Source organism: Adiantum capillus-veneris, chromosome 23, assembly GCF_014529385.1.
Source record: "Adiantum capillus-veneris isolate H3 chromosome 23, ASM1452938v2, whole genome shotgun sequence".
NCBI lineage: Eukaryota > Viridiplantae > Streptophyta > Polypodiopsida > Polypodiales > Pteridaceae > Adiantum > Adiantum capillus-veneris.
Window position 1 is genome coordinate 116,370,243 of NC_140953.1, and position 27,672 is coordinate 116,397,914.

The 27,672-nt window shown below is 43.6% G+C and overlaps 1 protein-coding gene across 3 annotated transcripts; it reads right to left on the minus strand.

Moving 5' to 3' along the window:
- Nucleotides 1-806: 806 nt before the first annotated feature.
- Nucleotides 807-26,919, minus strand: LOC147428417 (deSI-like protein At4g17486). Of its 3 annotated transcripts, none has more exons than XM_086497658.1 (4): nt 26,433-26,571; nt 7,083-7,405; nt 1,379-1,666; nt 807-1,293 (listed from the first exon to the last, which is right to left on the minus strand). In XM_086497658.1, the coding sequence occupies exons 2-4, from the start codon at nt 7,135-7,137 to the stop codon at nt 1,037-1,039; spliced, it is 600 nt and encodes a 199-aa protein (XP_086353784.1). In that variant the 5' UTR covers nt 7,138-7,405; nt 26,433-26,571; the 3' UTR covers nt 807-1,036. The 3 variants fall into 3 exon arrangements, with proteins under 3 accessions (XP_086353784.1, XP_086353785.1, XP_086353783.1); XM_086497659.1 differs by having other exon boundaries at nt 7,083-7,415; nt 26,433-26,554; XM_086497657.1 differs by lacking the exon at nt 7,083-7,405 and having other exon boundaries at nt 26,433-26,919.
- Between the last annotated feature and the right edge of the window lie 753 nt (nt 26,920-27,672).

Consider the following 27,672-nt stretch of genomic DNA (forward strand, 5'->3'; position numbering starts at 1 on the left):
CCGCAATTCACGCCTAGTTCACACCGTGTTCACGTCGAGTTCACACCAAATTTGGTGTGGTGCACATGTCTCCGAGTTCACTCTTAGTTCACACCTAGTTCAAATGTCGTTCGAACGGCCCGGATTGCACCCGCCTCACGACGCCTATTGTGGGCCATTGATCCCACCTCCCTGGGAAGGGGTCAATTAGTGACAAGGGCAACACCCCCCCTACCCCTCCCCCTCTCCTTCAAGTGGTGTCAAAGCCGATGATGACTTGCGCCTTGACGACATTGCAAGGCGGTGATCGGGTACGACGCTTCAAGCTAGGTGGTTTTAGTGGCCACGGACAAGTCATTACCTAGAAGCAAGATATGGGTAAACCTTGGATGAATCTAACAATTGAGAAAATCATATGGTAAATTTCTTTGCTTGTGGCATAAAGGAGAAGTGTTGAGCAAGTTGGCAAGCTTTCTATTGGATGTAGTGCATATGTGGTTTTGAAGCTACCAGCTTTTGTGGATGGAACTCTTATGCAAGGCACAAAGCCGAAGGGTGATGGCCACGTGCAAGCACATGTGAAGGTGCTTGCTAAGATGAAGCAAATGTTGTGCATAGCTCTGCTTAGTCCTCCGGAATGAAGTTTTGTAGAGCCTCCTTTGCAATATGAAGATATGCCAATTAATTAAGGCTCTCACTTAGCAACCTCAAAGCAAGAAGAGGGTGAGGCAAGGGAAGATGTTCACCTCTGCACTGACGGTGTGCATAGCAATAACTTCAATGCTCTTGGACAAGACAGAGAATTGTACCTTTTGATTGACAAAATCTTCCGTAAGTGGTCTCTAAAAGCAGACCTCCTGTTATAAAAGAAAACCTTCAGTATAATGTTAAGATGCCCCCAACCCAAGGGCTTGCAAATGGATGCCATGCAATATAAACAAATCTTTAACTAGTAACTACATGGATGTGAATGCAGACTGCTTTTACAATTGCAGCATGGAAAATTTTGAAATGCTTTGTATCATGTCCTCTTCATAATGTTACAGCTATAGCACTCCTACAATTTCCGGAATTTTAGATAGGAGAGGGTAGGATGTTTCCAATTCCACGGAGGACGTCTGCCCTTCATGGTTGGTGACGATGATGTAGATGATGATACTTTTCGGCATCTTTTCTTGGATTTCTTAACAGAGTAGTCTGTGACGCGCGGACGGCTGCTCATACTGGAGTTATTCCTCTCATCCCTGTCATCAGGTGTTGCCGCAAGGGTAGTAACATGGAGATCAACCGGAAGGAAACAGACGCAAAGGTTACCTGCATTATTTCAAGTAGTTATTGTTAAGAAACACCGGGCACATACTCCGGTGCCAAAAACAGACTTCTGCAGAAATGCCCTCACCTAGCTTGGCAAGGCGGTTCACCCAACCAGGTATAGAGGAGCCCGTCAACCGCAAAGAGACATCATTGCAGAAATGGTTACAGTTCTTCATCATCAAATTGTATGTATTCCCACTGTATTCATTTGATAACTGCACCATGAACTCACGGAAGTCCTTCGAATCGAGTTGAATTGTTCCGAGCTTTACTCTCCTTCTGAATTGAAACCCTGGATAGCTTCGTGGCTCAACCTCAAAAATACCACTTGAGGAGAAATCGTGCCCTCCAAATGCATATTCTAACCCATGTGCTGCACAGCCAGAAAAAATTATTGAGCAGGCTATCATTAGCAACTTTACAACATTCATTTTTGTGTAAACATTGAAGCTGCTTTAATCACAAAGAATCCTCCTGCAATCTGGAAAGAAGGCCTTTTAAGTGACATAATCTAGTTTTGTCGAGTCTGTCGGTATTTATCTTAAAAAACCATAAAAAAACGATACAAATTACCTCATGACTTACAGCTATACCTAGGTCTAAAGTTAAAAGGGCCTAAAAACTTATGAAACTGACCTAGGGAGTGGGCACAAAGACCAAACACTTGCGGCATAGCCTGCAAAATTGTGAAAAAAATGTGGACCATATTAGTATTTGTACGGCCGTACAACTATACGACATGGGCATTCGTACAGCATATTTCGAACCCCCGCAAGAGATTGAGTTGGCCTAGCTGTGTAGAGGCTTGATCATGGGGCAAGGTGAGAAATGAAGGGACTAATTTTCTTTTAAGTCTCCCATTGAGGATTCACTGTTTACAGATCTTCACTCTCGATTGCAAGTTAGCACTGGGGCCAAGCAGTTGATGAAGTATGCAAAGTATCCAAATAACGCAAGAATTTTTGAAGAACCAACAGATTCCAGAGTTTTAAGAGAGGTGGCAGAAAGTTGCTAATCCGCTCCTCAAGTCGGCAATGAAGGTTAAAGCAAAGCTGAAATTTAACAAGAAGCTCTCTCTTTTGAAAGAAGAGGGCATTGAATGAACTATGGAGTGGAAAGTCAACGAACTCACGCAAGGACGAAAATCCCAGTCTTTCCCCGGTTGTCTTGGCCGGCAATCTACATTTAAGTCTACAAAGAAACATTGCCGACTTGTCATTTGAAGACGACACCCACCCTTCTTCTTCTCTGTCTCAAGTGTGATAACATGGCCCTAACCCGGTGGACAAGTACCCACTAAAAAGGTCAGACATTAAGCAAAGCAAGGCTTGACCTAAAAGGCGCATGAACAAGGGCTGGCCTACACTTAGTAAAAAAGGGCAGCAAATCCTGCTGGTTCGGTGACATGGCAATACGACCAGATTTGGTGCAGATTTGGGGCTATGCTTTTCGGTAATCTACTTTTGAGTCTACAAAAAAACATTGCCGACTTGTCACTTTGAAGACGACATCCACCCTTCTTCTCTGTCTCAAGTGTGATGACATGGCCCTAACCCAGTGGACAAGTACCCACTAAAAAGGTCAGACATTAGGCAAAGCAAGGCTTTACCTAAAAGGCACATGAAAAAAGGGCTGGCCTACACTTCGTAAAAAAGGGCAGCAAATCATGCTGGTTGGGTGACATGGCAATACCACAAGATTTGGGGCTATGCTTTTCGAGTTCTACTTTTGGCCTATGAAAAGTTAACGGAGGGCGCCCTGTTCAGGGGCCCACATAACCTTTAAAGTGAGCCTAGACCTCTCTCTCGGACAGATGAGCTAGGGAGCCTTGTAGAGAGGAAATCCCGCTGCAATTGTACCTTGTGATCATCAATAAAGAAAGAAATACTGAAAGGGGCCCCAATCTTTGGGGCCAATGCTTTAGGAAGAGGAATTTTGCCGCTTCAGCCTTCGTGTCAACTCTTCTCTTTTCTCTCTATCTATATTCAAGTTTAGTAGTTGTAGTTTTTGTTTGTGTGCTGCTATTGGTTTCTCGTTTAAGTGTCCAAGCTTGTTAAAGATCAGATGATTCTTCTTCTACAAAGGATGCAATCATTTTTTTGCAGGACACATGGTTCTAGCAATGAATCTGACAAAGAATACATCATCCCACCGATTGCACTGGAGGATGAAGAGCACCCCACTCTCAATGGAGAAAGGGAAAGAACCAATGGAGATTCTAACAGGAGCAAGCCTCTTTGTAAGCAGTCGGAAGAAGACAATGGCAAGTTTCCGACAAAGAATCTCGATAGAGAAGAGTACAAGCATCAGCTACAGGGTTGATACTTGTGCGAAACGAATGATCAAGTACTCCAAGGACCCGAACTACGTGTAGTATTTGAAGAATTATCCGCTTGATGAGGTATACTCTCGAGGGTAGAAGGCTATTTATTCACCTATCCAGTGGGCCATGAAGACCAAAGCAGAGCCATATGCAAAAATGCAAAAATTGTACTCACAGGAAGAAAGCTTCTGAACAGAAGATCAATGATCAACTAGACGATAAAATCCAAAAATCACTTTCAGAAGAAAAACAAGTCACAAGATTTTGGCTAGTGGATCCAAGAAGCGTGTTTAATTCGAGGATGATGCTAGTTCTTCATCTCCACCGGTTCCTCTTCCTCTAGTTCAAGTGAGGATGAGAAGAGGCGGAAGAAGCGAAGAGAACAAAAAGAAAAAGAAAAGCAAGTAAATCCAAGGAGTAGTGTAGAAAGCAGAGAAAGCAATAATCCTCTTTTGATAGTTTAGACAGTGATACCAACACTATTGGTACCATATATGGTAGGAAGCAGAATCAATTGTTGAGAGCCACTTAGTATGACAAACTTGAGAAGAAGAAAAAGAAGACTAATTAGTTCGAGGATAGGTCCAGTTGCTTCTTTTTCAAAGATTCCTTTTTTGGAGGAGGTGGACTGATTTGTTGCAAATTTGCCTAAAGAGATTCAAAGATATTGCTTGACCATTAATATAAAAATAAATACCAAAAGGGGCGCCAGATTTTGGGACCAATACTTCTAGGCACAGAACTACGGCGGACCGTGTCGACTCACTTGAACTGTGATTTAATGTGAAGTATTTTAAAGTGATTCTATCTCATGTGCCGTGTCAGATTCTCATCTTGGGGTTTCCGAGATTGTGATAGTGGTATCAGAGCACAACCGATTTCTCTTCCACCGAGAAATCCAATCCTCTTACCGCGACACATATGGATTCAAACGACGTATCCCGCAAGAATCAAACGAATACACCCGACAACTCCGAATCGGGTGAAAGTATGGAAAATTCAAAGGGACGATCAGAACAAGAGTACGCGCCTCCATGCCCTACGGAGTATCAATTGATGGAGATGCAACGTCAACAGCAAGTTGATGATTGTGCAAAGCAGATGCTTCGGTTTCCAAAGGATCCCCAATATGCCAAATTTTTTACTCGGCACTCGATCGATGAGGTGCATTACCATTGGCAGAAAGCCATCGATTCCCCAATAAAGTCAGCCCTAAAGAAACCTCCTATCTTACGAATGTTTACTGAAGATGAACTTGAGGACATTGTCGAAAGACGAGTCAACCAACTTTTGGGGGCAAAGAAGAAGCAACTGAAGAAACGCAACAAGGGAACTGACTACCCTCGTTATTTGGGCCGAAAATCCTCTTTTGCGAATGCAAGAAAACAGAAGAAGCATGTACACTTCGAAGAATTGTCCAGTTCGTCCTCATCTTCTTCTAACAGCTCGGACAGCTCATCCTCTTCTGACTTGAGTGACGATGACAGAAAGCACAAGAAACAACGAAAGAACCAGAGATTGGGAAAGTTCAAGAAGAAGGCCAAGAAAAGCGGATCCCGACACTTGGATGAGGATTCGTCCTCTTCTGAGAGTTTGGACTCCAATGACCATATGTTTTATTCAAAAAGGAAGCACTTTTATAGAGTCAACCAATATGATTTCCTCGAGGACAAGGGCAAACAGACCAAGGAATTCAAAGAGGGTGAACAGGCAATAAAATTTAAACCTTTTCAAGGTTTTGAGATGCTCCTAAGGCTTCAGCCTTTTATTCAACAGTTTGAATAGCGTTTTCTGGAGGCTGCTATACAAAGCACTCCAAGATTAGACGAGCAACATCATTTTTGAAAGAAAATGCACGGACATGGTGGTCCACTCTGCTCTTAAGAAAAGAAGCACCGACAAAGTGACTGAAGTTCAAGAGACTCTTATTTCATCGTGGCTCACTGAGGAATACGAACGAGACGTGATTACTTACTAGAATCATCTTCAGATAGTCAAGGCTGCAACTTTGGAACTTACTGTGAGAGATTTTGGGATGTTTTTCTACCTCCTTCATCAGTTAAGAAGATCAGTTTCAAGCAGCAGATCAAGCGATTCTGTTGTGGATTGCCCAAAGAGATACGAGACTACTACTTGTTACAAAAATCTGTGTCGATACAGCAATTGATGGGACATGCTAAGCAAGGCTTTGCTATGCATTCGGGTAACTTGACTTATCCATCAAATGAACCTTCAAGAAGTCATTACAAAAGCAAACAACAAAACGATACACGACCTCGACTGACAAAAGAAGAAAAAGACGAATATCTCCAAACGGAAAAGTGTTTTGAATGTGGAGAATAAGGACATATATCTGGACGGTGCCCCAAAAAGGCACAAGATTGAGAATGACTGACAAACTGAAAATAGAACTGGGCGAGGAGATACTCGTTCTAAAACAGATACTAGATAGAAAATTATGGATCAATTGGCATTATTTTTCTTTGTGAATTTACAAATGAATAATTTTGAAGTAGGACTATTTCAAAGATTCGATTTACGTATGAAACTAATGTTTGGGGTGCCAGATTTTGGAGCCAATACCTCTGGGCACGGAACTATGTCGGGCTGTGTCGACTCAATTGAACTGTGATTTAAGTGTGAAGTATTTTAAAGTGATTCTATCTCGTGTGTCGTGTCAAATTCTCATCTTGGGATGTCCATCTTGGGATGTCCAAGATTGTGACATAATCTTATGGACTCGTCTGGACATGCAGGTCTTGCAAGCATGCTCACAAAATTGCCGATACTAACCCTCTTAAGATTCTAGAAACTTCTACCTAGAGATATATACAGAATTGGCTCTAGAATCCAATTAAGCATGTCCATGTGGCACACAGAGCCATATGCACGTGACCAAGGTGATACCATACGTAATGTACGGTACGTATCTGTACGTACAGTACGTCGTTCTGTATGGATAATTTTTTTATGTACGTAAAAATATGTACCTTTGTAAAAAATCAGTAAATGAGAGAACATTTTTTTACTGCAAATTACTTGGAGACACATTATCAACAGGAGATTCACTAGCCAAGTACCAAGTAACGATCGTGTAAAACATACATTAAACATTTGTATTTGGTGACAAAAGAACAATGAAAAACCTTCAAGCATTCATCAATGAAAGTACTGGCTAACAATTGAACAATGGAAGTGTATATACTACATAATAAAGAGTCAAAAGTGTGAACATAACATTGCTTCAAGTAGCCCACAATTGCTAATAAGGAGCGACCCACAATCGTGACAAATGTCAAGCCAAAATGGCTCCTAATAGAGCATACCTAAATAAAAACACCCTGTTGAAATTTGTGAAAATGTCTAGATCCTGGTTGCTGCCATGAGGCCGCATTATAAAATTAACCAAAAAAAAAAAAAAACCTACGATACGATCAATCCGTGTACAGTAAGGATCAATACGTACGTGCCATACAGTACGGATCAGCATGTACGGACTTATCCAACCTTGCACATGACATCCCCTCCTCCTTAAGGTGAGGTACGGATACCGAACTGCATGGCCTCCTTGTGTGAGGCTAACAAATCTCGATAGTCGATGAAAAAATCCTCCTCTACCCAGCAGCTTCACGTGTCCCTCGATCCTTGAACTTCACGAAGTATCGCCTTGCTTATTTCTTTGTTTCGTGCTTGAATCGATACGAAAGGATTTGTTCACGCATTATAACTTTGGCTTCATCAATTATATCCGAGTTCCTCCTCGTCTGGAATGCTCCTTGGACGATCACCCTGAAAAACTCTAAGCCAAGAAACATGGAATACATTATGTATCATCCAAGAAGGTGGTAAACATAATTGCATGGAAGCCTCATTTACCTTTTTGACGATAGAAAACGGACCATATGTACGAAATGGACACCTCTTACCAACTTGCCTGAGACGTTGCTTCATGATACTTACAAACACCTAGTCACCTTCCTTGAATGAGACATCCTGTCAATCCTTAATAGCATGCTTGGAATAGGACTCTTGAACCTTGTTAAGCCAAAGTGTAACACGTTGGAGTACCCCCGGTATAGGTTTGACTAACTGAATTAACATCATGAACTTTGAAAATAGACCTAGTCAACAAAGACTGAAATGGTGGGCCAAAAGCTGTCTCGTATGGAGTACGACCGATTGCATTAGAAAATGAATCATGTAAGACAACCTAAACTAATGGCAAATATCATTCCCACTTAGATTGCTTATTATGAGCATATGCTTTGAGAACATCAAATGCCAATTGGTTGTATATTTGAGTTTGTCCGTCAAATTGTGGATGCATTGAAAAAGAAAAAGTTATGGAGTGCTAAAATTGTCAAAAAAAACACGCCAAAAATGGGATGTGAACTTTGTATCACGATCTATCACAATTGATTTAGGTAGACCACACAATGGATACCAATTCTTTATGAACAATCGTGCAACTTGTGCAATAGCATTGACCTTGCAAAGGATTAACATGCAAAATTTGCTAATCCTATCAACGATATTTAGACATTGTATATTCCATGCAAATGAGGAAGGAGGTAAATAAGTTATAAAATCCATACAAATGGTCCATTAGGAATAGGCAACGGCATGAGTAGCCCTTGTTGCTTACCATGAGGGACTTTAACTTTTTGACATTCTGCACATTTGGTAACATAGTTGTACACATCCTTACATATCTTTGGCCAATAGAAATATCGTTCAATCTTTTCTGATATAGCATATATACCTTTGTGACTACCCGTTAATGCATCATATACGTCATGCAAAATTGATGCTCTGTGAGAAGACCACACACACACACACAAATAGTTCCTAAAGAAAATCCAACCATCACGAATAACAAAATTGCACGGACCTCATGCATATTAAGTGTCTATAATCAACACTTTTAAAATTATCAACCTATGTAATTTTTTAGGTATCATAAGCAAAATAATCCTTCTCAGCACTACTTAGTTTACGAGAGAGAAATGTCACTAGAGGATTATTTTGTTGTAACAATGCACCTATGACAATGTTGCTAGCATCAGTCCAAACCTCAAAAGGCCTCTCCTAAGAGGCAAGGACCAGGCATAGTGCCTCTGTCACTAATACTATGAGCACTTCAAAAGCACTCTTAGCGGTATCGGTCATGACTGCGCGCTGACGACGAGTCTTGATACCTTTTAACAAATCAGACAATGGTACGACAATGTGTGCAAAGTGTCTAATGTGAAAACTGTATGCTTGACACAAACCCAAAAGGAGAAAACATCATATGTTGTCTCAAGCATAGATCGCTCTCTTACCTCACTTACCTTGGCGGGATCAAGCCGAAATGCTGTTGAGAGAGATGATGTAGCCCCGACTTCTTAGCTGCAATATAGAGAAGCTCAGCATTCAATCAAGCTAAAACTTTCTCTATATCTATAGCATGATGTTCCCAGGAAGTAGAGAAGATCATCGAGAAAAATAAACACGCACTTACCAACCAAGTCAATGAAGATATGCATCATCACACGATTAAACGTACCAAGCGCACTCGCCAAACCAAACGGCATAACAACGAACTCGTAATGTCCGCGCTCGGTCCTAAAGATGGTCTTGTAGATGTCTAGCTTGGCAATTCTTACTTGGTGGTAACTACTCTTCAAGTCAATCTTCAAAAACATGATTTGTCCCATCGAGACGCTCCAAAATGTACTCAATGTGAGGCATAGGGAACTTGTTCTTGATCGTCATTTGGTTGCGGCTCTTATAATCCATACAGAACCGCAATGAGCCATCTTTCTTACGAACAAACAAAAATGGAGCAGTAAAAGGACTTATACTAGGTTGTATGTCACAAAGTGATAACGTGGTGTGCCGAACTAGAAGAGAAATAGCAAAGTGGACAAGAGAAGCGCAACCCGAAGAACCAAGGAAGTTATAAAAGCACCAACCGAGGGGCCTAAAACTCTATCAAAGTTAAAAGCTTGCACACTTGGTAAGTTTTCGTAAAACGCATTGATTGATGACATGGCACATTGTATGAAAACGATGGCATGGCAAGCTCTACAGAATTCCGTAAAACGCGCTCACAATGCCACATGACAATCTATATGGATTTCCTCGTTTTGCACTGATTCATTATCTGGCAATTTTGTGTAGGCTTTTAAGTGCAGATGCTTTAGGGTGAAAGTGCTTTTGAATCTAATGCTCTTGGGGCTTTGCTCTTGGGCACCCCCTGTAAGTTTAAAAGGACTCATGGGACCTAGCTCTATAGAGCATTTGGACGCAGAGTCTGAGAGTAAAGGATTCTCGGGCGTTGTGCTCTTGTGACTCATGATCATAACAAAATACCAGAAGGGGCGCCAATCTTTGGGGCCAGTGTTGACTCTCTCTCTCTCTCTCTCTCTCTCTCTCTCTCTCTCTCTCTCTCTCTCTCTCTCTCTCTCTCTCTCTCTCTCTCTCTCTCTCTCTCTCTCTCTCTCTCTCTCTCTCTCTCTCTCTCTCTCTCAAAGTTCAGTGATTTTGCAGTGGCTCAAAAAGCATTCCGCGCAATTCAAGGAAATCCGTAAAGGCTACCATGTCAGCACCTACCAGTGCAAAACGCGAAAATTCGTATTGTCTACCACGTCATCATCCGTATCGCATGTCCACGTCAGCAGGCTATCCTCGGGTGGTCATGCCACGTCATCACTTTGTGACACTAGATGACTTTATGAAAGAACTACTTCGACATGGGAATTTCCGAAAATGAATATGATTTTTATGCTCTCTCATGTGATTTTGTTTGAGTGCAAGAAAGACGAAATGACTGTAGCATTTTGGTCTTGAGAATCTATAGACATGATCGCAATAAGAATTAGCTAATTCGACATCAGTGAGGTCCGGGATGAATCTAGATGCGATTGCTAAATATGTTGCCAGGAATCATGGTCTTAGATCTGGAATCAATTTTTATGTGATTGATATGATGTGAATGTGCATTGACTGAGTCATCTTTGTGCAAGTGCTAGATTTGTGTTTGTCTAGTGCGTCGGTACTTAGAGTCAGTGTCTACTGAGCTGGTTAATGGCCCCTGTCTGTTTTGCACGCATAATCAAGAGCGATTACAATTCTTTCAAGATGGGGGTATGTCACAAAACAATGACATGGCAGTATTGCTCGGGACATAGGAAAGGTTGTACGGACAGACTCGAGATTTGCGTTGACGGGCTGCTGTGGCAAACAATACAGATTTTCGTGTTATGCGCTGACAGTTGATGACGTGGCAAGCTATACCGAATTCCGTACTTTGTACTGGCTGCTTTTTATGGCAGATTTTGGGACCAAATGCTTTTGGGACAATTTGCTTTTGAGTTTAATGCTTTTGGGGCATCCCTTGTAAGAATAAATAGACCCAAGGGGCCTCACTCTTCAGGGCATTTGGATGCAGAGTCTGATAGCAAAGTTCCCTTGGGAGTTGTACTTGGCAATGATTAATGATAAAGAAATACCGAAAGGGGCGGCCAATACCTCTGGACACGGAACTACGCCAGGCCGTGTCGACTCTTTCCCCCTCTCTCTCTATTAAAGTTCAGTGATTTTGAAGTTTTTGTTTGTGTTGCTATTGATTTCTCGCTTGGAGTGTCCAAGCCTTTTACACCTGATCCCCAACTCCTTGGTCTTCTTGCTCATTTGCTCACTGTCAGAAGAGGTCGAGCTCTCCTCCTCTGAATTGCTAGATGGCCTCCCATGCCTTCTAGACGTTTTCCAAAATCTCCTTTTCTTGCTTATTCCCTGCTTCTTCTGTCTGTTCTCATGGGAGAATCAATGGTCTCTAACCATCTTGAGTGAATCTCATCCATTGGGTGAGTGTTGAAATGCTTCATATATTTAGGGTTTTGGGTTTACTTCATCAATCTTTTTACATACTTGTCAACGTGCAGTTGACGTTTGTACTCCGCTCTAGCAAAGTTCCCTCTCGGAAATTTGTCTAAATCATTGTTGATTTCTTTAGTTCCCGCACCGACTTTCATCTTTTCTTCACTTCCTCGTAGGGGGGTGTTGTTTGTGTCAGATTTTTCGTGAGAACCCATGTGTACTACTAAAGGGATATGATCCGTAGAAGAAGAATCTTTCTGAACTTTGATACCATTGTTACAAGCTTGGACACTCCAAGCGAGAAATCAATAGCAACACACAGAGCGAGAAGCTTTTGGGACTTAATTGCTTTTAAGTTTGAAGTTTTTGGGACTGTTTGATTTTGAGTTTAGAAGCTTTTGGGGCTCTGCTTTTGCCATCCCTTGTAAGAATAAAAGAGCCCTAAGGGCCTCACTTCTCACAGCATCTAAATGCAGAGTCTGAGAGCGAGGACCCGCGTGTCACAAGACGGGCACCACGTGCCAATAGAAAAGAACAGACTGAACAAACTTTTAGCACTTCAATAACAACTGAACTGAGAGAGGGAGGGGGACGACACGCGACACAGAGTGGCGGAATTCCACCCCAGAGAGAATTGGCCCCACACCTCGGCACCCCTTTCGGTATTTCTTTATATTACATCAACACAGTACAAGCCAATACTCCAAACTCTGCACCTTCTCCAGGAAGCATGCCAGAGAATGAGCCCTTAGCACATATTTAAAGCATAGTCACATAGGGACGGGGACGGGTCTCGGGGACGTGGCACGTCTCACAAACGAGGACGGGGACGTGGCAAAACAGGGGGCGTGACAGGCGACGCGCTTTAAAAAACACTAGGTAGTAGGTAGGCTTCAAAGTTGAAGGGCCAAGGTTCAAGGCTCAAGCCTTCAAGCTCGGAGAGAACGAGAGAGGGGTAGGCTCCAAAGTTTCGACTTGGAGAGGAGGAGAGAGGGGGGGGGGGGGGGGGGGGGGGGGGGGCGAGAGAGAGAGAGAGAGAGAGAGAGATGGCCCACGGATGATGGGACTTAAAGGGTAGGCTTGCCAAGGCTAAGGCTTGTGTGTCCTTAAATAGGAAGCCCTCCCCCCAAAACTGGCCGTTGACACTTGAGTTTGAATTTTGAATTTCAAAAAAATTGCGCCCTTGTTCGTCCCGCCCCCTGCCCATATGCTGCCTCGTCACCGAGGACCCGTGTCTCGGGACGTGTGTCTTGTGAGAAACGCCCTTGCGTTTGAAAAACGTGTCCCGTCCCCCGTCACATCCTGACAGTTTAGGGCCGCGTCCCCCTGTCCCCTGTTTCTATGATTTAAAGGCCCTTGGCCTATGAAAAGTAGTTTACATGAAAAACCTTCAAACTCAAAAGCTTTTGGTCCAAAAACAATGCCAAAAAGCTACCAGCATAAATCACGGAATTCCATACAACTGCCACGTCATCATGTCAACGCAAAACACAGAAATCCGTACAGTGTGCCACGTCATGATGTCAACGCAATTCACGGGATTCCATACAATCTACCACGTCAACAAGGCAACGCAAAATCCAGATTCATCTTCTACTGCTTCTGCCTCTTCACTTAGGGTTTAGGCCAAGGTTGTCCACATTCGACATTCCGTACCGTACCGTGCGACTCGTACATCCCGTACATGACTCGTCTTTTTTTTTTTGTGGGGGCGATTTTTGGTGTGGGATTGTTTTGCATCTTGACTGCATTTGACCAAGAGCCCAATGGCTGCATTGGCTCAAACAACCATGACCTATGTGCGACGAGGCTAGGGTAGCGGATCTACTATGGCCGCCACCACTTTGGAGATCATGATTCTTCTTTCTTCGGACATTGCCGTTTCCAATGTCCATGGACAAATCTTTCATGTTCTAACTTGTAAAACTTAAGTTACAAGTATTTAGTACTAAGTACTAAGGTCTATGTCATGACTCATTTGATCTATCATGTGTAAGACGCATGATTTTTTTTGCATCGTACGTTACGTCACCGTACATCTAATTTTTTTTAGTTTGATTAGTACCGCACGTCTTCGTACGTGTACCCATCGTACGTGACCGTACGTGTCAACTATGGTTTAGGCCCCTCGACCATGATCTGCAAGTTGGCTCCATTCTTCAAGGCTTGACACGTCAACAGTTTGTGACACCGCGGGAGTTGTACTTTTGCTAAGATTAATATAAAAGAAATACCGAAAGGGGCGCCAATCTTTGGGGCCAATCTCTCTGTGATGAGGTTTGAACTTACATCTGGTTTCAATGATTGACATGTCAGTCTCAATCATTGGAACCTTGAGACGCACTATCATCTGATCCCCTTCTTTTGGAATCCTGTAATGAAGTTTGAACTTACATTTGGTTCCCTTAGTTCGTCAGAACGTTTGGATGTGCTATCGATCTAATTTTCCATAATCCTGTGATGAGCTATCATCCAGTTCCCCTGATTCATTATTTTCATTGACAGACTCTTGCCCTGTTGAGGTGGATACTATTCTGTCCGTAGGATAAGTCAATGAGCCGGCATGCGTTCCAAATCGTTGCTTAACATGTCCCATAAATCTCTAAATAGAGTCAAACTTTTGGTTCAGACAATAGTCTCAAATCTCTTTTGGCAAACCGTAGCAAAACTGCTCAATCTAGTTTCTCTGGTAAATTAGTATCCCAAAACCTCTGGCAGCAACCGTCCAATGTATCTTTCTTAGTCATTCTCAAGTGATGCCAAGCTGTGATGCCATCTCTATATTCACCCGATATCCAAGTAGACGTGAAAATTGTCTTGAATTTTAACCACGTCGCAGGTGCTTCTCTGTTGAACAATAGAGTAGACCACCATGTCTGTGCAATTCCTTTCAAGTAAGATGCCGCCCTTCGCACCCTGGGGTGTTCTATGCAACCGTCCTCCACAGAAGGCGACGTCAAACTCTTGTACAAACTCAAGGGCTCGATGGGTGTCTTCGTAGCGAAAACGTCGCAAACCTGACGGCTTGACTCCCTTCCTTGAACTCCTTGGTTTTCTTGTTGATATGGTCATTGTTAAAAGAGGACGAGCTCTCCTCCTCTGAACTGCTAGATGGCCTTCTAGGCTTCTTCAACAATCTACTTCAAAAAAATCTTGTCTTTGGTGCTTAGAAATTAAGAAACCTTCTTAGCACCCTCAAATACTTCACATGGCACCTTCCCCGTGTGTTGTTGTAGGCAAATTCCACCGAGGGCAAATACTTTTCCCACTAAGTCTTGTGATCTGAAATATAAGACTTCAACAAATCCAAAACCATCGAATTGGCTATCTCAAATTGCCCATCTGTCTGAGGTGGAACGAGGACAAGAACTACAACCACGTGCCAATGTTCTCCCAGATTGCTCTTCGAAACGATTGTAGACCGGGGATCTATGTCCGAAACAATGGACTGATGCATGCCATATATTCAAAAAATTTGTAAGACAAACAGTTTCGCCAAATGATCGGGCTTAACTGTCTTGGGAATGAATTGGACCTGTTTACTGAATCTGTCGATGACTGTCCCAAATGCCATCCTACCCCCTTTGAGTCTTGGAAAGATCACAAATAAAATCCATGGCAATCCTTTCTGAGGGACGGGAGGGTATGGGTAAAGGCCGTAGAAGTCTTGGTGCCTTACGCCTATCAAACTTGACCTTTTGGTATACTAAGCAACTGCAACAAACTCGTCCACATCCTTTTTGAGTCTCGGCCAATAAAAGTAACACCCAACACCCTTCAAGGTGGTATCTATGCCGCGGTGGCCGAAAAAAGGTGGACAATGGCACTCTATCAAAACCTTTTCACTCAAAGGCTGTGTAACACACATCGTTTTCCACATCAAATAGCCGTCCCATATGGATTAGCCTGCAATCGTCTCTCCACTCTGTATTCGGTAAAAGATATCTGCAAAATCAGGATCTGTGGCGTACTAATCTACCATATCTTTGAAGCTACGATAATGTATCGCGGAAATAGCCAGATGTCACGTGACACATCCCAACCCTATGTGTCCGTGGACAAGCTACACCACAGCAGGGTTCAATTAATCCAACCAGTTTAGATTAGCAGTGATCTCGCACTTTTGTGAGTCTATTCGTAGACCGTGCATGCCCAGTCACTTAGCATAGATGCATATCCTCCGGTTGCACACAGCATGATCATCGGAATTCCCATCAGAATCCATTAGCATCAGTTAGGGGAATTTTCCAGTGCATTTAGCCTATTTTCCTATTTTTGGTTATTTTCACTTATTATTTTTAAGTGACTTTCCAACAAAAGTAGGTAGGGCAATTTTGCTAAGTTAATATATAAGCAAACCCAAGTTAGCACTTTCTGGCAGAAGAGGCAGCAAGAGCTTCCCGCTCAACAGGCAACTTCTCAGCAGTACCTCATCACCTTGGCGTTTTTGGACTCCCAACCTCGCCATACCCCCAGATCTCCCTAGCGTTTTCCTTCTCTAGCAGCAGAGCCATCACCTTGGCGTTTCCCCACATTAGCCTATCGCCCTCAAGCATCAAAAGCTCAACGTTTTTCTAGCCAAATACTAACGCTGGATCTGCTGGTCAATTCAGTGTTTTTCTAGCATGGAAAACACTGCCCCTTCAGCGTTTTTTCAGCATTGACAAACCTTCAGGATCAACGTTTTTAGCCTACGACAACAGCCCATGAAACGCAGCCAGCTTTGCATCAGTTCAGCGTTTTTATTCAGCCCTAAGTTTCCTCGCCAAACCAGGGATTTCCAGCCATAAGGACCATAGAAAGGCAACCAAATTCAGCCCCGAAACAGTCCAAGAAATTCAGCATATAGAAGATCCACAGTTTTCAGCCTAAGTCGTCGTCGTCATCGGCATAGTCCCATTGCATACGCATTGTACACCTTTGTGCAATCAAAGTAGACCACTCTCGCCAACGAGAGTGGGGCCTTCGGAGGAGGGTTTTACAACCTCTCGGGTGTCGTATCTTTGCTCTCTCCTTCTCTCAGTCTCATTCACTTGCACGCACAATATCCACTCACTTTGTTCGTGATCATAGCACTCTCCATAAGACGGAAGGCTCTCTCCTTCCCTAAGAACTAAAAGGAACCTTGAGAAATAAAGATCACTAATCTTGAGAAAATACAACATTCATTCCGCTGCACGTAACACCAGAACCAAGGGTTGTCTAGACAACGCATCTGCCACTAAATTCTTTTGTCCCTGAATATAGACTATCTGGCAGTGGAACTCTGACAAGATGCTAGCGCACCTCATCTGCTTTCACGAAAGTTGCTTTTGCGACAAGTAGCGTAAACTCTGATGGTTTGTGAAGATGATAAAGTCAGCTCCGAGTAGATAGTGTCACCACTACGTAAGAGCATGGATAACTGCCAAAAGCTCTTTCTCATAAATCTGTGTGACCCATTCAAGACGTGAAAACATCCTGCTCTCGTAAGCTATGACATGGCCTTCTTGTATCAAGACTACTCCAGACTGCGACCACAAGCATCACAATAAACTATGAATGGCTTTTGCAAGTCTAGCAAGGCCAACACTGGTCTTGTAGTCAACTTTTTGTTGAGAGTCTGAAAGGCTGGAATCTCTATCAATCACCAAGTAAAAGGAACTCCTTTCTGAGTCGGCATACGCAAAGGAGAAGCTATCTCTACAAATTTCCAAATGAACCATCGATAATAAGAGCACAAACCCAAAAAGCTTCGAACTTCATGAACATTCTTTAGGTGAGGCCAATCGCGGATAGTCTCAATTTTGGCCGGATCTATCTTTGCCCACAAATGATTGGTACTCTCTAAAAATTATGTCCATCATACGATTGAATGTAACCGGTGCATTCTTAAGGCCAAATTGCATTACCAAATATTCATACAAACCAAAAATCGTCCTTAAAACTGTCTTGTAGACGTGTCCAGGAGCAATTCGAATCTGATGATAACCACTCTTCAAATCAATTCGGTAAGTAGAACCCTAAAGTCTGTCAAGTATATCATCGATCTGTTCTGGTTCATTATTTCTTCATTTTGGGCTCGGCTAGCTCTTTATAGTGGCCAATTCGGTGGTGTACTACCGATAATCAATCATGTGATGTTCAAGATGTGAAGGAGGCAACTCGCCTAGTAAGCCCTCAAAAAAACAATCAACCTGGGCTTGCAAAAAATCTCGTCGTTCTTTTTCGAGGTCTAACATATTCGACCTTTGATCATCATTCAATTTTTTCGAGAGAATCAGGTAAACATTAAAAAAAAATTGGAATTCCTCCAGTGGAACGGACTCGCCTTTCAGTTTTCTATCAAGTACAAGCTCTTTGCCCTTCTCATTCTTCAAGATGGCTTTCCTTGCCCTATAATCGACCACGGCATTGTTCTTGGGGAACCAAGGGATTCTTCAAAGGACGTCACTGTAACAAATAGATGATGTGGTAGTGCAACCCGGACACATCAAAGTGATGACGAGACTGACTGTATGGACGCGATGACGTGGCTAATTGTACGGACGCCCGGAATATGCACTAGTAGACAGTACGGACACCCGGAATATGCTTTGACAGACAGTACAGACACCTCAAAAACGCGTTGATTGGCTGACTTGGCACTATACGGATTTTTCGCGTTTTACTATGGCTGGCTGTACGGATTTCCGCACTCAACGCTGTTGTTTTTTTACTGACAGATTTTTAACAAGATGCTTTTGGAGCTTATTGCTTTTGAGTTTAATGCTTTTGGGGGCTCTGCTTTTGGCATCCCTTTGTAAATCTTTATAAGTGACCCAAGGGGCTCACTTCTCAAAGCATCTGAACGCAGAGTCTGAGAGCGAGCACCCACTAGCGGTTGTACTTTGCTCAAAAATTAATATAAAAGAAATACCAAAAGGGACGCCAGTCTTTGGGGCCAATCTCTCTTGGCACGGAACTAACGCGGGCCGTGTCGACTCTTAAATTTGTGAAGTATTTGAAGTGAATCTCTGTTGTATCACGAGACAGAATCTTGACTTGGGGTGTCCAAGTTTGTTATAGTGGTATCAGAGCACGACCGATTTCTCTTCTACCGGGAAATCCGATCCCTTTTCTCGCGACACTTATGGATTTCGAAAAGAACCAATCAACCTCTTCTGCAACCGCTGAGGCAAGAGGCAACGCAAAAAATTCAAACAACTTAACAGAAGATGAGTTTGGGCCACCTTGGCTACACAGTATGAACTTCTGGAGATGCAACGTCAACAACAGGTTGACGTGTGCACAAAGCAGATGCTTCAGTTTACTAAAGATCCACAGTTTGCAAAATTTTTGACCCTACAGTCGATGGCTGAAGTGCACACCCAGTGGCACAAAGCCACCGAACCACCAATCAAAGCGGCAATCAAGAAACCTCCTTCTCCGAGGATGTTCATTGAACAAGAGCTTCAAGAGGTAGTTCAGACCTAGATCGGTCACCTTTTGGACACGAAGAATAAATTGAAAAAGCAGTTGAAGAAGCTCAAGAAGGGGACTGACTACCCCGGTTACCTGGCCCGTCAATCTTCTTTTGCATCTGCAAGAAACCAAAAGAAGCGTGTGCGTTTTGAAGGACTACCCAGTTCTTCTTCTGACCGTTCTTCTAGCTCTTCCGACTCGACTGAGGAGGACAGAAAGGGTAAGAAGCGAAGCAAAAAGCAAAGCTTTGGAAAGAACAAGAAAAAGGCAAAGAAGCTCAGATTCCGACCAGTTTCTAATAGCTCTACGGAGGAGTCATTCTCTGACAGTTCGGACTCTGATTTCTCTACTACCGAGAAATCCGATCCCTTTCCTCGCGACACTTATGGATTCCGGAAAGAATGAATCAGCCTCTTCTGCAATCGTTGAGGCAGGAGGAGACAACACAGAAAATTCAAACGATGTAACGCAGAGGAGTACGGGCCACCTCGGCCTACATAGTATGAATTTATGGAGATGCAACGTCGACAACAGGTCGACAAGTGCACAAAGCAGATGCTTCAGTTTGTTAAGGATCATCAGTTTGATAAATTTTTGACCCAATAGTCCATGGCTAAAGTGCATACTCAATGGGGCAGAAAGCCACCGAACCACCAATCAAACCAGCAATCAAGAAACCTTCTTCTCCGAGGATGTTCACTGAACAAGAACTTCAAGAGGTGATTCAGACCCAGATCATTCAGCTTTTGGACACGAAGAATAAATCGAAAAAGCGATTGAAGAAGCTCAAGAAGGGGACTAATTACCCCGGTTACTTGGGCCGTCAATCTTCTTTTACATCTGCAAGAAAGTAGAAAAAGCGTGTGCGTTTTGAAGGACTACCCAATTCTTCTTCCTCTTCTGGCAGTTCTTCTAGCTCTTCCAACTGGAGTGAGGAGGACAGAAAGGGCAAGAAGCGAAGCAGAAAGCAAAGCTTTGGAAAGAACAAGAAAAAGACAAAGAAGCTCAGATTCCGACCAGTTTTTGATAGCTCTACGAAGGAGTCATCCTCTGACTCCCATTTCTCTGCTACCGGGAAATCCGATCCCTTTTCTCGCAACATTTATGGATTCCGAAAAGAACCAATCAACTTCTTCTGCAATTGCTAAGGCGGGAGGAGGCAACGCAAAAAATTCAAACGACTTAATAGAAGATGAGTTTGGGCCACCTCCGCCTACACAGTATGAACTTCTGGAGATGCAACGTGGACAACAGGTTGACGAGTGCACAAAGCAGATGCTTCAGTTTGCTAAAGATCCACAGCTTGCAAAATTTTTGACCCATCAGTCGATGGCTGAAGTGCACACCCAGTGGCAGAAAGCCACCGAACCACCAATAAAAGCGGCAATCAAGAAACCTCCCTCTCCAAGGATGTTCACTAAACAAGAACTTCAAGAGGTAGTTCAGTCCCAGATCGATCACCTTTTGGACACGAAGAATAAATCCAAAAAGCAATTGAAGAAGCTCAAGAAGGGGATTGACTACCCCACTTACCTGGGCCGTCAATCTTCTTTTGCATCTGCAAGAAAGCAAAAGAAGCGTGTGCCTTTTGAAGGACTACCCAGTTCTTCTTCCTCTTCTTCTAACAATTCTTCTAGCTCTTCCGACTCGAGTGAGAAGGACAAAAAGGGCAAGAAGCGAAGCAAAAAGCAAAGCTTTGGAAAGAACAAGAAAAAGGCAAAATAGCTCAGATTCCAACCAATTTCTGATAGCTCTATGGAGGAGTCATCCTCTGACAGTTTGGACTCTGACGAACACATGTTTCATGCGAAGAGAAGCACTTTTACAGAGCCAACCAATACGATTTCCTCAAAGATAAAAGCAAGAAGACAAAGGAATTTAAAGAGAGTGGACAATCCATCAAATTTCAATCCTTTTTTGGATTCCGAGACGCATTAAGGGCTTTGGCCTTCATTCAGCAGTTTGACATAGCCTTCTCTGGAGGGCATTACTCAGAGCACTCCATGATCAGGAGGGCTGCATCTTTTATAAAAGGAATGCTTGAACCGGGTGGTCCACTCTTCTTCTGAGGAAAGAAGCCCTAGTCAAGTAGGTGAAATTTAAACGGCTATTTATTTCTTCTTGGTTGACCCGGCAGTACGAACGAGATGTAAGAACCGCTTGGAACCATCTTCGGATGACCAAGGGAGATTCTTTGGACGCATATTGCGAGAGGTTTTGAGATTCTTTTCTACCGACCTCTTCGTTTAAGAAGGTCACCTTTATAGAGCAGATTGAGCTTTTGTTGTGGACTCCCTACAAAGATCCGAGATTACTGCCTTGAACAAAAGTCTTGACTCTATTCAAGAACTAATGGGTCATGTGAAACGAGGGTTCTTGATACACTTGGGGAATGTGACCTACCCCACTGATGAAATCTTGACTCAGAAGTCCAGACAGACTTCAAACAATGAAAATAGAAAGAAAAACAATCCCCAAGAAAAGAAAGATACATGCCCAGACTGACTCTTAGAGAAAGGGCTAACTGTCTCAAAGAGGGAAAGCGTTTTGGTTGCAGGGAACAAGGGCACATCTCCGCAAAGTGCCCCAAAAAGGCACAACAAGGACAGACTGAAGACAGGCGAGAGAGTACTAGAGCAACAGAGGAACGTGGCAGAAAAGGCAAGATGAAAGCAGGACTGGTACCGGATTGCATGAGAACCAACCCAAGCCAGATAGATGAAAGTACAGAACTTTGTCGAGCTTGGGGCAAAGTGAAAGATCAAGAAGCCCTTATTTGTTTGGATGGAGGAGCCAAGGCCAACTTCATTTCACCTGAATTGGCGGCGCGGCTCGAGATTACGCCCGACTGGATGGGGCCACCGGCGGAAGCAATTCTAGCAACACGCGGACAGGACGTAGCCATTACACCTGTTATTGGCAAACTTCGTTTGCATTGTCAGGGGTATTTAGGGTACGAGGACTTTTACATCATGCCTTGGAAAGGGTGTGACGTCCTCCTAGGAGTCCCTTGGCACCATAGAAACAACGCCGTGGTCAACAATCGGGCCAAGAAAGTGACTTTGACAAATGATATGGGCAAAAAAATTATATTAGATGTAAAATTTAAGGGCGAGTCCGTCCCTAATGTATCGGCTTCAGCCATTTCAAAATTAATAAAATCCAATCTTTTTGTTTACTCGATTTATTTGAAAGAATTATGATGAACATCGAACGACCATGTCTGAACTAGACAAAGAACGCCAAGATTTTCTCCCCACACATGCTGATTGTTTCTCTAAAGGCCTGCCAGGCGAGTTACCCCCATCTCGTCCCGAGGACCATACTATTGATCTGATTCTTGGAAGCACACCACCAAACCGGCCACCTTACCGTGTTAGCCGAGCCCAAAATGAAGAAATCATGAACCAAGTGAAAGACCTTGAAAAGGGTCTTATCCAGCCGAGTACTTCACCCTATTGCTCTCCGGTTTTGTTGATACTAAAGAAAGACGAATCTTGGAGAATGTGCATTGATTCTAAAGCCTTCAATAAAATCACTATCAAGAACAAATTTTCGATTCCAAGAATCGATGATATTCTTGACCGACTTCAAGGATCCTCTTGTTTCAGCAGGATTGATTTGAAAAGCGAATATCATCATATCAGAATCGCTCCGAGAGATGTCTACAAGACAACCTTTCGGACAAGCTTTGATTTATATGAATTTTTGGTGATGTCTTTTGGACTTATCAATGCTCCAACGACTTTTAATCGAATGATGAATAGGATTTTCCGAGAGTATCGATCTTTTGTGGGCACTCTCTTTGATGATATTAATGTCTTCTCCAAGGATGAAGCAGAACATCGACACCATCTGCTACATGTCTTTCAAGCATTGCGTGATCACAAATTGGTTATCAATGCCAAGAAGAGCGAGTTTCTTGCCGGAAATACACTTTCTAGGACACATCGTCTCAGCAACAGGATTACAGAAAAGATTGAGACTGTATGCGATTGACCAGACTTGAAGAATGTTCACGAAGTAAGAAGCTTCTTGGGCTTGCGTTCTTACAATCAGCGGTTCATTCGGAAGTTTGCAGAGGTAGCTTCCCTATTGCATATTTTGACTCAGAAAGAGGTCTTTTTCTCGTGGGGACCGAGAGAGGTGACTTCACCTTTCAGACACTTGAGGAAAAACTGACTACTGGACCAGTGTTGGCTTTGGCAGACTTGCAAAAGCCATTTGAAATTTATTGTGATGCTTGTGGTCGTAGTCTGGGAGCGGTCTTAATACAAGAAGGGTCTTAATACAAGAAGGCCATGTGATCGCTTATGAAATCAGATTGTTTTCAAGGCCAGAATTGATAGCACAAATTTATGAGAAAGAGCTATTGGCAATGATCCATGCTCTTACTCAATGGCGACATTACCTACTCGGAACCGATTTCACGATCTTTATTGATCATCAGAGTTTATGGCGTACGCTACTTCTTGTCACAAAAGCAGCTTTCGGAAAAGCAGATGCGATGGGCTGATATCTTGTCATATTTTCACTTCCAGATTGTCCATGTTCAGGGACAAAAAAACTTAGTGGAAGATGCATTGTCTCTGAAGCCGCCAGTCTTGGCTATTTCCGTGATTCATCATAGAAGCTTTGAGATATGGTTGATCAATCCGCCACCGATCCGGATTTTTCCGATGTTTTCACATGAATACAGAATGGGGAGATAGTGGCAAGGTATTCCATACGGGATGGCTACTTAATGAAGAAAACGATGTTGTGTGTTACCCAGCCGTTAAGGGAAAAGGTTTTGAGTGAGTGCCATTGTCCACCTTTTATGGGTCACCGCGGCATTGATACCACCTTGAAGGGTGTGGAGCGTTATTTCTTTTGGCCGAGACTCAAGAAGGATGTGGACGAGTTGTTTAGTATGCCAGAAGGTCAAGTTTGATAGGCATAAGGCACACAGATCACTACATCCTTTACCCATTCCCACCCGCCCTTGGGAAAGTATTGCAAAGGATTTCATCTTTGATCTCCCGAAGACACAGAGAGGGCACGATGGCATTTGGACTGTCATTCACAGATTTGGCAAGCAAACTCACTTCATTCCAATGAAGAAAACAGTCAAGCTGAACCATTTAGTGAGACTGTTCATTGCACAGATATTTCGATTACATGGCATGTCTGAGACAATAGTCTCAGACAGAGATTCCCGATTCACGAGTTTGTTTTGAAGGGCTATTTGGGAGAACATTGGCACACGGTTGCAGTTCTCGTCATCATTCCACCCGCAGACAGATAGGCAATCTAAGATTGTAAATTCAATTGTTCTGGATTTATTGAAGTCCTATATCTCTGATCAAAAGATTTGCCTTTGGTGGAATTTGCCTACAATAACACGGTTCACTCTTCGACGGAGAAGGCGCCATTTGAGATAATTCAAGGTGCTTCAAAGGTTCCACCCTGCCTCAGCACTAAAGACAAGATTTTTGAAGTCGACAAGTTCACAAGGGACTTGGACACTGCTTTTGTCAAGGTCCGGGAGGCTTTAGAGAAATCTCAAGAACGACATAAGAAGGCAGCAGATCAACATCGACGACATTTGAAATTAAAGAAAGACGATTGGGTGCTCTTACGTTTTGAGAAGGCACACCTAAGAAAACGAAAGGGACAGAAGCGGCTTTTTCCAAAGCTTAGCATGAGATATTATGGCCCTTTCCAGATTAAAGAAAAGATAAATGATACCTCCTTTCGACTCAAGTTGCCAGATACTTGGAAGATTCACAATGCATTCCATGTGAATGTGTTGAAACCTTTTAAAGGTGATGTGTCAGTTCATAGGGAGCCTTATGAGCAACCTGAAGTGGAGGAAAGCGAGGAGATACTCGTTCTTGAATAGATTTTGGCACACAAGGAAAGAAAGATGAAAGGTGAAGTGATTCGGCGGTTCTTCGTTAAATTCAAGAACTATCCGGCATTAGATGCGAAGTGGATGGAGGAGGAGGACCTAGCAGATAGTTCTCAGATTTTACCTTGAAGCATTCGGTTTAGCATAGTCTACTCTGATAGAACCCTGAACTCAGCAAGGGTGAATCTAGTGCAACGGGTTTGCACAAGAGGGGAGTCACTCTGCTCCTTTGTCAACAGATTACCTCGATTTGATTAAGGTCACTGATGTCCCCTTTGGGTTTCAGGGATACTAATAGGCTAACAGTATTCTACTGTATGAATTCCCGAAAGTGAATATGATTGATTTGTACTCTCTCGTTTGACTTGTTTGAGTGCAAGAACTGGAAGACGAAGTGACTGCAGCATTTCGGTCTCATAAATCTCTATAGACATGATCGCAATAAGGATTAGTTAGTCGGGCATCACTGAGGTCCGGAATGGATCTAGATACGATTGCTAAATACGTTGCTGGCAATCATGGTCTGAGATTTGAAAAAAAAAAAATCTATGATTTGTCATGTGATGTCCAGTGGAGGACCTAGGAGATACTCCTCAGATTTTGGAACTTTACCTTGAAGCATTCGGTTTAGCATAGTCTACTCCGATAGAACCCCAAATTCAGCAAGGGTGAATCTAGTTTAGCGGGTTTGCACAAGAGGGGAGTCACTCCGCAGGGTTGAACGGTAGGCCAAGACCGCCTGTCAAGCAGGCAGCAAATCAGTAGGAAATGCAACACCATCAGCCACCCAGGGCAAGGTCAAAGCTGAAGCACAGAAGGTGGTCCAGGGCTGCAGCGTGACAGTTGTAGAGGCTGAGTCGCTCACGGCAGGCGAAGGAAGGACAGCAGGAGTGACAATTAGCAGGGAGCACTGAAGTTGGCCTTCATCCATGCGGCAGGCTGCACACTGAAGCTGGTCTTTTCCACAGGGTAGCGCCATGGCAGTCTCTCTCTCTCTCTCTCTCTCTCTCTCTCTCTCTCTCTCTCTCTCTCTCTCTCTCTCTCTCTCTCTCTCTCTCTCTCTCTCTCTCTCTCTCTCTCTCTCTCTCTCTCTGTGTGTGCGCGTGCGTGCGTGCGTGCGTGTGTGTGCGTGTGCGTGTGTGTGTGTGTGTGTGTGTGTGTGTGTGTGTGTGTGTGTGCATCCACTGAACGTGTTTACCATATTGACCATGGGCAGTATATGGTCACTGACCATGTAGACAGCATTTCTTCCATAGCAAAAGACAATCGTCTGGCAGTAATGTTGGAGCAGTATCAGGGACATAGTGACAAGGCCATAATTATAATTAACGCATGGAAATTATCCAGCCTTGACCTCTAGTCCGATGCACTTAAGTAGTGGGATAACGCACACAGGCAAGTAAACTCAATTTTTGGCTGGCCTAATAAGGGATGTTGATGTGCACGTGCTCGCACTGGCAAGAGGCGCCGTCTCTAGATACCAGAGAACCTAACTCTTTCTTTATCCAAATGATCTGCAAACACGGAATTGCCAGAATTCTAAAGCAAACGACGCCATTTCTGTTGATTGCATGGTTTAAAACTCTAAGATTCAAGTTCATACACAAGAAAACGCACCCTCGACAGCAGAATGATAAATGCCGAGGCCCAGCCAGTAAAGATATCCGTTGATGGGGGTGATATCGTAGATGTTGAGGTACAATGGTACACCACCCCTGCTCTTGCGAGTAAGCAATCTCTTCAGCATTCTCTAAGACTCCGTCCCCAGCTTGTCCTGCAGCTCCAATGACTCTGAGTAGGGGTCTGCTGCAAATAGGGATTCTTTCTTCTGCGGCGGAGTGCAAGCGCATGCATGCGCTCATGTGTCTGTGTGTGCTGTTTGTGAGGCTTGTGTAACGCACATCTGCATAACGCAAGGGCATGCAAAACGCTAGGGTGGGGTGGGTTTGAGCTTTGGTGGATGGGTGCGTGTGGGAGTGTGTGTGTATGTGAGTGAGAAGAGGGGAGGAGAGGAGGTGGGAGGGGGAGAGAGAGAGAGAGAGAGAGAAGCTTCTGTAGCTGCTCAGTAATTGGAAATTGTGAAACCCTTCTGCGTACACTCGAAGTGCGAGTGCGAGTCTATGCGTGATGTCGAAAGTGTGTGAAAGAGAGAGGAGAGAGAGTGGGTAAAGGGGAAGTTCGAACTGTGGGTTCAAAAAAGGGAGGGAGACACCTGTCGAATAGCTTTTCCGTAAACTTAAATTTTGAACTTGTATGAGTTGTTGGCCCATAAGACATGAAGATTGAAGGGCTCTTTAGTGGGTGGAGGGCCCTCTTAATATGAATTATATGAAAGAGAAGCCCATTCTTTTTTCTTTTTTTTTCCACAAACGCGATGAATATATTAGAAAAGATCAAGAATTCATTCACGATGAAAAGAAATTCATTTCTCAGGAGATTCTTCAGAATCTTTGTGCCATATCCTTAGAACACAGAAAAGGATTATGGAATCTCTGCAAAAAATGAACTTTTCCACAATTGTATGAACTCAAAGGTCGCTCCGGACTTTAGGCTCCGCCCCTTTGCTCGCATGATCCATGGCCTCCTGCCCCCATCACCCTCTCCCTACCCATCACCTCTGCCTCACCGTTGGTGCTCACGTTCGTCCTCGCCTCCTCCCACATTGCCCATCGCCTGCGGCAAACAGAAAGGTCTAGCTGCCCTAGACGACAGGGAGAGAGAGAGAGGGCGAGGGGAGGCGCAGGTGGGTTGTTGCACGCTCTGGCCTTAGTCTGCACGCACACACACACACACACACACACGCGCACATTGCCCATTGCTTGTGACAAACAAAAAGGGCTAGCTGCCCTAGACGGTA

Bases quoted from the DNA above. Each gene is read 5' to 3' on its own strand.
- LOC147428417 (XM_086497657.1), bottom strand. From the start codon at position 26,562: ATGCTGAAGAGATTGCTTACTCGCAAGAGCAGGGGTGGTGTACCATTG. The intron at 1,667-26,432 runs GTGCGTTTTCTT...CTGGCTGTGCAG, and splicing joins TTATCATTCTGCTGTCGAGG to CACATGGGTTAGAATATGCA. The intron at 1,294-1,378 runs GTGAGGGCATTT...GAAATAATGCAG, and splicing joins GAACCGCCTTGCCAAGCTAG to GTAACCTTTGCGTCTGTTTC.